General features: G+C 26.7%; 2 protein-coding genes across 2 annotated transcripts; one reads left to right on the forward strand and one right to left on the reverse strand.

Annotated features, from left to right (window-relative positions):
- Positions 1 to 3,996: 3,996 nt before the first annotated feature.
- Positions 3,997 to 4,508, forward strand: LOC142238469 (uncharacterized). The gene has a single exon (XM_075310120.1). It carries the CDS (start codon positions 4,079 to 4,081, stop codon positions 4,403 to 4,405), a length of 327 nt encoding a protein of 108 aa, XP_075166235.1. The 5' UTR covers positions 3,997 to 4,078; the 3' UTR covers positions 4,406 to 4,508.
- Positions 4,509 to 8,810: 4,302 nt separating this feature from the next.
- On the reverse strand, positions 8,811 to 9,178 carry LOC142239067 (uncharacterized). Its single transcript, XM_075310833.1, has one exon. It carries the CDS (start codon positions 9,119 to 9,121, stop codon positions 8,885 to 8,887), a length of 237 nt encoding a protein of 78 aa, XP_075166948.1. The 5' UTR covers positions 9,122 to 9,178; the 3' UTR covers positions 8,811 to 8,884.
- Between the last annotated feature and the right edge of the window lie 851 nt (positions 9,179 to 10,029).

Below are 10,029 nucleotides of genomic sequence, written 5' to 3' on the forward strand. Positions count from 1 at the left end.
AATATAAGAACTCTTTCGAATAATTTATTCATGAGAAAAAAAACACAGTATACATTGTTTATAAGCTTCGATCAAAAGTTGGTCATGAAAGGGTTAAGATATCTACCCATCGGTAAATGAGGGTGTTGCTGTTATTGATCTGTCCTAGCTCTGTCGGCTATTGACCGTTCAGCCAGGGCTGCCAATAAAATTTCAAGAATAATCGTCACTTTTTTCCGAAAAAAAAGTCATAAGCGTCACTTACATTTTAAAAATCGTCAAAAAATCTGCAATGTTAATAATAATAATAATTTTTTGGTTAAAAACAAAAATATTTATTCCATATAAAGAACAGAAAATTAACACAACTATGCATTTCAACAACAAAATCATAATGAATTCAGTCTTGTATAAAAATAAAATTAAAAAAGAACATTTTTATGCAATGCTATGATATTCAAAAAATAATATCAAAATATTGCTTTTTTAATATATAGTTTCACTTCAGTAAGTTTTTTTATTTAAAAATAAAAATAAAGATCTTTAATATTTATATATGTGTTGCCCGATGTTCCAAAATTTGACAATTTGCAAAAATTTTATAAAAAATAAAATTTAGCAAAATTTTCTTAGAAATACAATTTTGCAAAACTGTTCATAGAAATACATTTTTGCAAGAATTATTACAGAAAAAAATGCTAAAAATGTTCTATAGAAATACATTTTTGCAAGAATATTATATAGAAATAAAAATGTGCAAAAATTTTTGTTCACATTTAAAGGCTTGAGAAAGTTTTCTATAGAAATAGCATTTTGGACAAAATTTACTCTAGAAATAAAATTTTGACAAAATTCTCTATAGAAATAAAATTTTGACAAAATCGTCTATAGAAATAAAATTTTGACAAAATTTTCTATAGAAATAGAATATTGACAAAATTTTCTATAGAAATGAAATGTTGACAAATTTTTCTATAGAAATACAATTTTGACAAAATTTTCTATAGAAATAAAATTTTGAAAAAATTCTATAGAAATAAAATTTTGCCGAAATTTTCTATAGAAATTAAATGTTGACAACTTTTTCTGTAGAAATAAAATTTTAACAAAATTTTTTATTGAAATAACAGTTTGATAAAAATTTCTATAAAAATAAAATATTTTAAAAAAATTTCTATAAAAATAAAATTTTGACAAAATTCTCTATAGAAATACAATGTTGACAAAATTTTCTATTTTGACAAAATTTAATTAAATTTTGACAACTTTTTCTGTACAAATAAAATTTTTACAAAATTTTCTATAAAAATAAAATTTTGGCAAAATTTTCTATAGAAATAAAATTTTGAAAAAAATTTCTATAGAAATAAAATTTTGAAAAAAATTTCTATAGAAATAAAATTTTGCCGAAATTTTCTCTATAAATAAAATTTTGACAACTTTTTCTGTAGGAATAAAATTTTAACAAAATTTTCTATAGAAATAAAATTTTGACAAAAATTTATATAGAAATACAATTTTGACAAAAGTTTCTATAGAAATAAAATTTTGACAAAATTTTCTACAGATATAAAGGCTGGAGAAAGTTTTCTATAGAAATAAAATGTTGACAAAATTCTCTATAGAAATGAAATGTTGACAAATGTTTTTGAAGAAATAAAATTTTGACAAAAATTTCTATAGAAATACAATTTTGACAAAATTTTCTATAGAAATAAAATTTTGACAAAATTTTCCACAGATATAAAGGCTTGAGAAAGTTTTCTATAGACAAAATTTTCTATAGAAATAAAATTTTGAAAAAATTTTCTATAGAAATAACATTTTGCAGAAATTTTCTATAGAAATAAAATTTTTACAACTTTTTCTGTTGAAATAAAATTTTAACAAAATTTTCTATAGAAATAAAATTTTGACAAAAATTTCGATAGAAATACAATTTTGACAAAATTTTTTATAGAAATAAGTTTTTGACAAAATTTTGTACAGATATAAAGGCTTGAGAAAGTTTTCTATAGAAATAAAATTTTGACAAAATTCTCTATAGAAATAAAATGTTGACAAATGTTTTTGTAGAAATACAATTTTGACAAAATTTTCTAACGAAATACAATTTTGACAAAATTTTCAATAGAAATAACATTTTGACAAAATTTTCTATAGAAATAAAATTTTGACAAAATTTTCTATAAAAATAAAATTTTGACAAAATTTTCTATAAAAATAAAGTTTTGACAAAATTTTCTATAAAAATAAAATTTTGACAAAATTTTCTATAGAAATAAAATTTTGACAAAATTCTCTATAGGAATAAAATGTTGACAAAATTTTCTATAGAAATAAAATGTTGACAAATTTTTCTATAGAAATACAATTTTGACAAAATTTTCTATAGAAATAAAATTTTAACAAAATTTTCTATAGAAATAAAATTTTAACAAAATTTTCTATAGAAATAAAATTTTAACAAAATTTTCTATAGAAATAAAATTTTGACAACTTTTTCTGTAGGAATAAACTTTTGACAAACATTTGTATAGAAATACAATTTTTTTGATAAAATTTTCTATAAAAATAAAATTTTGACAAAATTTTCTATAAAAATAAAATTTTGACAAAATTTTCTATAAAAATAAAATTTTGACCAAATTTTCTATAAAAATAAAATTTTGACAAAATTTTCTATAGAAATAAAATTTTGACAAAATTCTCTATAGAAATAAAATGTTTACAAAATTTTCTATAGAAATAAAATGTTGACAAATTTTTCTATAGAAATACAATTTTGACAAAATAAAATTTTGAAAAAATTTTCTACAGATATAAAGGCTTGAGAAAGTTTTCTATAGAAATAAAATTTTGACAAAATTTTCTATAGAAATAAAATGTTGACCAAATTTTCTATGAAAATAAAATTTTGACAAAATTGTCTATAGAAATAAAATTTTGAAAAAAAATCTATAGAAATAAAATTTTGTCGAAATTTTCTATAGAAATTTTGACAACTTTTTCTGTAGAAATAAAATTTTAACAAAATTTTCTATAGAAATAAAATTTTGCCGAAATTTTCTATAGAAATAAAATTTTAACAAAATTTTCTATAGAAATAAAATGTTAACAAAATTTTCTATAAAAATAAAATTTTGACAAAATTTTCTATACAAATAAAATTTTGAAAAAAAATCTATAGAAATAAAAATTTTCCGACATTTTCTATAGAACTAAAATTTTGACAACTTTTTCTGTAGAAATAAAATTTTAACAAAATTTTCTATAGAAATAAAATTTTGACAAAATTATCTATAGAAATAAGATTGTGGTAAAGTGAGTTATAGCTCCTACATGTATGAAATCTCTAGGAAAAACCTTCAATTTCTCTATCTGACTATTGTCAAATGTATTCTCTCTTTTGGTGGCTCTAAATGTGTAAACGAACTGCTGCTAGTCCAAATTTTTGAACCGAGCTAATATCGTCATTTTTGGTGCAAAAATCGGAAAATCGGCATATGCTATTTTTTGAGTAAAAAATCGTCAAAATGCCGATAAATCGGCAAAATTGGCAGCCCTGTGTTCAGCATCTATTAAAACAACAATATAAGAAAACAAGTCAAAACAAAAAAAAAACTTGCAAAAAAATAAAAACCAAATCTCAGTTTACAATGCTTGTGCCGAAGTGTCCGTCCGTCCGTACAACGTAACGTTGTAGATTTATTTCTTTTGTGAATTTTCGTTGATTACGTAGAACAGCAGAAAGATTTCACCGAAAATCGTCTATGAAACATATACGGGTATAGCGAAGTATGTGTGAAACGAACGACTTAAGATGAGTAGCTATGACTTCTACACACTCGATTATGTCGTCAAAGGGGATTTGCGATTTGAAATGTTGGCCCAATGATAGTGCTATAACGTAAGTAGTTTGTGGACCATCATAGTACGTTTCATTGCTAATGCCGGGCCGATGGTAGATACTGCCCGGCCGATTGTTTTAGTATATAAGTGCTTGGCGGCAGTTACTAAGAAATCAGAATTTAAAAATCATCTATTGAGTTTAGTTCGAAAAGTGTTGTACAAAAAAAAAAACATAACATTTGCCAAAATGCGTTTCTTCCTTTGCTGTGTTTTATTTGCCCTCATTGCGGTGGCCTATTCGATTCCTGTTGAAGTGGAAAAGAGCAATGAGGCCGCTCAATCATTATTAGATGTCGATGTCCAAGGTCATGAGAATACTGGTGATCGTGAAGCTCGCCAATTCGGTTTTGGCTACCCTGGCGGTTATGGTGGCTACCGTGGCGGTTATGGTGGCTATCGTGGCGGTTATGGTGGTGGTTATGGGGGCTATCGTGGTGGTTATGGTGGATATCGTGGAGGTTATGGTGGTTTCCCCGGTGGCTATGGTGGATATCGTGGAGGATTCTACGGTTAAATTTAAAATTGCCAACGCTTGAACTGATACCAAATTTTGGAATGGATTGTTGTTACTTGTTGTTTTGTTAATTAAAAAATAAAACTTTATAAAAATAAAATAATTTTTCGATTCCTTGTTTTAGAAAATATAAAAAAATGTTGCCGTGAGGCCTATCCTTAAAAATCCAATGCTAATTTTGCTTAACATAGAAGAAGCATTTCTCTGATATAAAGTTTTTTCCTTGTCCAGAACTCGATAATTTTTTCATTAAGTCGTTTTGTCCTTATAATTAAGTGATTCGACTTAAAGCTGATTACCTTTGCATTGTTTAATTAAGGTCAACTTGACTTTAATAGTTATGAAAAATTCTTCAAAATTAATGAAATCGTCTTCAAATTTGTTGACTTTTTGCATCTTGACTACAAAGCAAAAAAGCGTTTAAAAATAGGAGATGCTTTTCAAAATTTTAACGACGTTTTAAACTTGAAACATAGTATAATTTTTGCTCGAAATCGAGTCTGAATTTGAAAATTTAATTTGTCGTTAAGACATTTCTAAAGGACTTTGAAAGCACATGGAGAAAACACTGGAAAAACTTATTCGTTTAATTATTTTTCAATAGGATCAAGTACGCAAAACTCAAATTTAAAAGAAGAAAAGAAGAAACAAAAAGACTCCCCACTGCATCCATATATCAAACATTGTGACTTTGTATGTCCAGGGAATAGGTCAACACCAAATGCCGAAAAATGAGGTACCCAATTTTTATTGTATGTTCGCTTCCTGGGTTAAATTTCAAGTAATTCGAAGAAGTCATGTTTTTTAATTGTACCTTAAAAACTCTGGGAAGAGTTCTCTGTCCCCTTCCACAATAATGTAAGCACTCCTTTTTTTACATTCTTTGCAAATTTCAAGCAGACCGGAGAAGATTTTGCAAATAGGAAAGCCCACGGTATAAATTGTCTTACAGACCAAATATCGAAAAATGAGGTACCCTCTCTGAGTTCCTGTAAATTTCAAGTAATTCGGAGATGTCACATTAAAAAATTCAAGGAGGGAAAATTCACTTCCCTCATCCAAAGATCTCGGAGTCAATCTAAACCTAAAGAAAATTTTGAGAAAGTTTTCAATAGAAATAAAATTTTGACAAAATTTTCTATAGAAATAAAATTTTGACAAAATTTGCTATAAAAATAAAATTTTGACAATAATTTTCTATAGAAATAAAATACATATCACCCACCCTGTGAATGATAATTTATAAATCAAAATTAAAAAAGGCACTTCAAAGTGAAAGATAGTTTTTGATTGAATAAAAAACTTTAAATCAAAGATGTATCCTCTAAAAAAATTCGCTTTACTCATCCACAGATCAAAAATTTACCAACCTTTTGTCTCGGGATCAACCTAAACCTGAGAACCCTCTGGGTTCATGTAAATTTCAAGTAATTCGTAGAATTCAAGGTCTTTCTTTTATATATTATAAAAGTGAGGAAGGAAAAGTTCCCTTCCCCCATCCACAGATTAGAATTTTGGCGCTTTTTTGACGCGGGATCAACTTAATCCCTGGGAAATTTAAGTAATAGGAAGACTCCCTCCGTGTTAAAATCCTCAAAAAACCACACCACATTTTTATCGCAATAAATAAATATACATACAAATTTTTTTCAGGAACCACTTTCCTCGAAAATTCCAACTAAGTTTGAAAACATTTTTTAAAAAGTCAGATAAGTAGTAGACCCTGCTTCTAACCATGGTTGCCACAATTCTCTCTCCAACTAAGACGCACTTCAATTTTCAAATACAAATGGTATTTTTACAAAATTTTCTATAGAAACCAAATTTTGAGAAATTTTTCTATTGAAAAGTTTCTATAGAAATAAAATCTGGACAAAATTTTCTATAGAAATAACATTTTGACGAAATTTTCTATAGAAATAAAATTGTGGGAAAATGTTCTATAAAAATAAAATTTTTTGAAATAAATTTTTTAACAAAAAATTTAAAATTATAAAAATAAAATAAAATTTAAAAAAAAAATTTGTATACGAATAAAAATTTATAAACATTTTCTATAGAAATTTTGAGAAAATTTTGTATACAAATACAATTTTGAAAAAATTCTCTATAGAAATAAAATTCTGACAAATAAAATTTTGACAAAATTTTTAATATGAATAAAATTTTGACAAAATTTTCTATAGAAATAAAATTTTGACAAAATTTTTTATAGTAATGAAATATTGACAAAATTTTCTATAGAAATCAAATGTTGACAAAATTTTCTATAGAAATAAAATTTTGACAAAATTTTCTACAGAAGCAAAATTTTTACAAAATTTTCTATAGAAATAAAATTTTGACAAAATTTTCTATAGAAATAAAATGTTGAGAAAATTTTCTATAGAAATAAAATTTTGACAAAATTTTCTATAGAAATAAAATTTTGACAAAATTTTCTATAGAAATAAAATGTTGAGAAAATTTTCTATAGAAATAAAATTTTCACAAAATTTTCTATAGAAATAAAATTTTCACAAAATTTTTCATAGAAATAAAATATTGACAAAATTATCTATAGAAATAAAGTTTTGACAAAATTTTCAATAGAAATAAAATTTTGACAAAATTTTCTATAGAAATAAAATGTTAACAAAATTTTCTATAGAAATAAAATTTTTTACAAAATTTTGACAAAAGTGTCTATAGAAATAAAATTTTGACAAAATTTTCTATAGAAATAAAATTTTGACAAAAATTTCTATAGAAATAAAATTTTTACAAAATTTTCTATAGAAATAAAATTTTGACAAAATTTTTTATAGAAATAAAATTTTGACAAAATTTTGACAAAATTTTCTATAGAATTAAAATTTTGACAAAATTTTCTATAGAAATAAAATGTTGGCAAAATATTCTATAGAAATAAAATTTTGACAAAATTCTCTATAGGAATAAAATTTTGACAAAATTCTCTATAGGAATAAAATTTTTAATAGAAATAAAATTTTGAGAAAATTTTCTATAGAATTAAAATTGTGAGATAATTTTCTATAGAAATAAAATTGTGAGAAAATTTTCTATGAAAATAAAATTTTGACAAAATTTTCTACAAAAATACAATTTTGACAACATTTTTCTATAGAAATAAAATTTTGAGAAAATTTTCTATAGGAATAAAATGTTGAGAAAATTATTATCTTTAAAAATTTGAATTTTCGTGTTATTTCCACTGTGAGTAAGTTCTCTCTTATTGTAGAAGTAGCAATTTTCATTTGTTGGTACAAGCTAAAATCGTGAAAACATATAAAATTCAACACATTTACAAGAGTATTTATTTTAGTCGACCTGTAGACGGGTCGACAGGTGGCGACACTTTGACAAGTCGTACTTTTTCTAAGGTAACGACATCAAAAGGAGGTAATCCCTCTCGAAAGAGATTCAAGGAACGCAGAAATTCTTTGTTTATCCTAAAGAAGTTAGGATCAGTCGACCCAAGGAAGCGGTCGGCTAAACAAAGCGATTCCTTAAAATGGGCTCAAGGAATTCTTGAGGCTGGAAAAAGGGAACGATCACCGGATGAGCTGCCATCCTCCAAAAGGGATCAAATATCGTTTGCCTCAGTTGCTAAAGACAGCCTTGTGATGGCTATCATTAATAAAGGAGCATTGGACGATATGGTTCCAAAGCAAAAATGGGGGGAAATTGAGAATGCTCTGTCTGTCGTCTACTCACAGGTACTGGAAAAGTTTCCCGGTCCAGATCAAGGACGATTTAAGCTAATCGCATTTGAGGACCAGAGGTCTATAGAATGTTTCAAAGCTGCTCTGATACTAATTGGTGAAGTTTGGGAAGGAGCTGCTCTAGAGTTAGTCGAGAAGAAAGACATACCGGCTAGACCTAGAGCACATGCGTGGATACCTGCAAACCCTTCTGACCCTGAATCTATTTTAAATAGACTGAAACGATGCAATCCAGATCTTCCAACAGCTGATTGGAAGGTTGGCCGTTTGGATGAAGTGGACGGACCAAGACGGCATGCATTGTTTATATTGAACACTCAGTCTTTGCCACATCTAGCAAAGTCCCAGGGCCGTGTATGTTATGGCTTTCATTATATCCAAATGAAGGTATATAAAAACGATCAGCTAAAGGATTCAGAAATGGACAAACCTCTGTCTGAATGTTTTTGCTAATGTTTTTGGAACAATCTGGTTGGTTCAGCGAAGAAAAATAAACGAGAAGGTTCCGCTGTTAAAACTAGAAGTACCCATATGTAATAGGTACTTTTAGTTAATGTGGTATCACAATGGACTGAATAGTCTAAGTGATAACATTTTCTTCAAATTTTGGTAGATTTTCTTTGGCACGAGTGGCAACCGTACATATAACTCACAGAAGAAACACACACATTTCTACATAATTTAACTGGTAAAGAAAATGACAATATTTATTTGAAAACTTAAATATAATTCTAAACAAATTTCAAAAATTTATTTAGCCACGATAACGATAGCGATCCCGACGACGACCACCACCAAAACCACCATGTCCTCCACGATAATAGACACCCCGTTGCCGGGTCAAACGATCACCAGTATTTGAATGACCCTGCATATCCACATCAACTAGAGATTGCCATTGCGATCCTTGGACTAAATTTCCCTCTGTATTGGCAGAAATTCCTAATATGGCCATGGCAACCCAAAGAATAATTGCCACTAAAAACCTCATAATTTTTTAGTATAAATTAAATTGTTATGTTTAATATTGAAATAATGTTTTGATACTAAATTTCCGATTTTAACAATAAGCGCATTTTATATGAAAAACTAAAGAAATGTTGCGATCACCTGTGACAATGAAACCCTTCAAGTGGATTCACGCATAACAAATTTCAAATTGAATGTTTCGAAGGTAATTCACCTATATTCAATTACAATACAATCAATGAAGGCATTAAGTTGTTAACATGATTAAGGGATATACTCGATATCTAGACACTGCTAATAACACTAGGCAACAAATAACAAACTTTTCTCTGTGAATTGTTTCTAGCATATTTTTTCTTATTGATTATGAGCTACTAAACACGAAAATGATTTTTAAAAAATTTTCTGTCGATTGGTTTTCGAGACACAATTTTTTTTTTAAATTTTTGGAGGTACACTTCCAATTTTGAGCATATCTTTCGTTTTCTTTAACCTTTTTGATCTTAATACTACTCAAATTAAAGAAAATTGAGCCGTCTACAACTCATTCTCAGAAAATTTTCAAATCGGGTAAGTAGTTTGGGTGTTGGTGGCTTAAAAAAGTTAAAAAACGGCGTTTTTTTAGTAAAAATGTGGCAGAAAAAAACATATAAAGATTCATATAAAATATAAAAAAAATTGCTAAAAGCAAAAGTTTTTTACGTATAGCTGAAATTTTTACAAAGAAAATAAGCCCTTACTTAACAAAATCGAACAACAAATAGCGGAGTTATAATTTTGGTAAAAGACCGAAAAGGCCAAATCAACGCCCAAAAAAACCAAATGAGTAGAAACAAAAATATAACTGTACATTTTATGCCATGTGGAAAACAGCGTTGATGCGTTGATTTGGTCTTTTCGGTCTTTTACCAAAAAAATTATAAGTCCGCT

The sequence above is a fragment of the Haematobia irritans genome, chromosome 5 (assembly GCF_050003625.1).
Source record: "Haematobia irritans isolate KBUSLIRL chromosome 5, ASM5000362v1, whole genome shotgun sequence".
NCBI classification, from domain to species: domain Eukaryota; kingdom Metazoa; phylum Arthropoda; class Insecta; order Diptera; family Muscidae; genus Haematobia; species Haematobia irritans.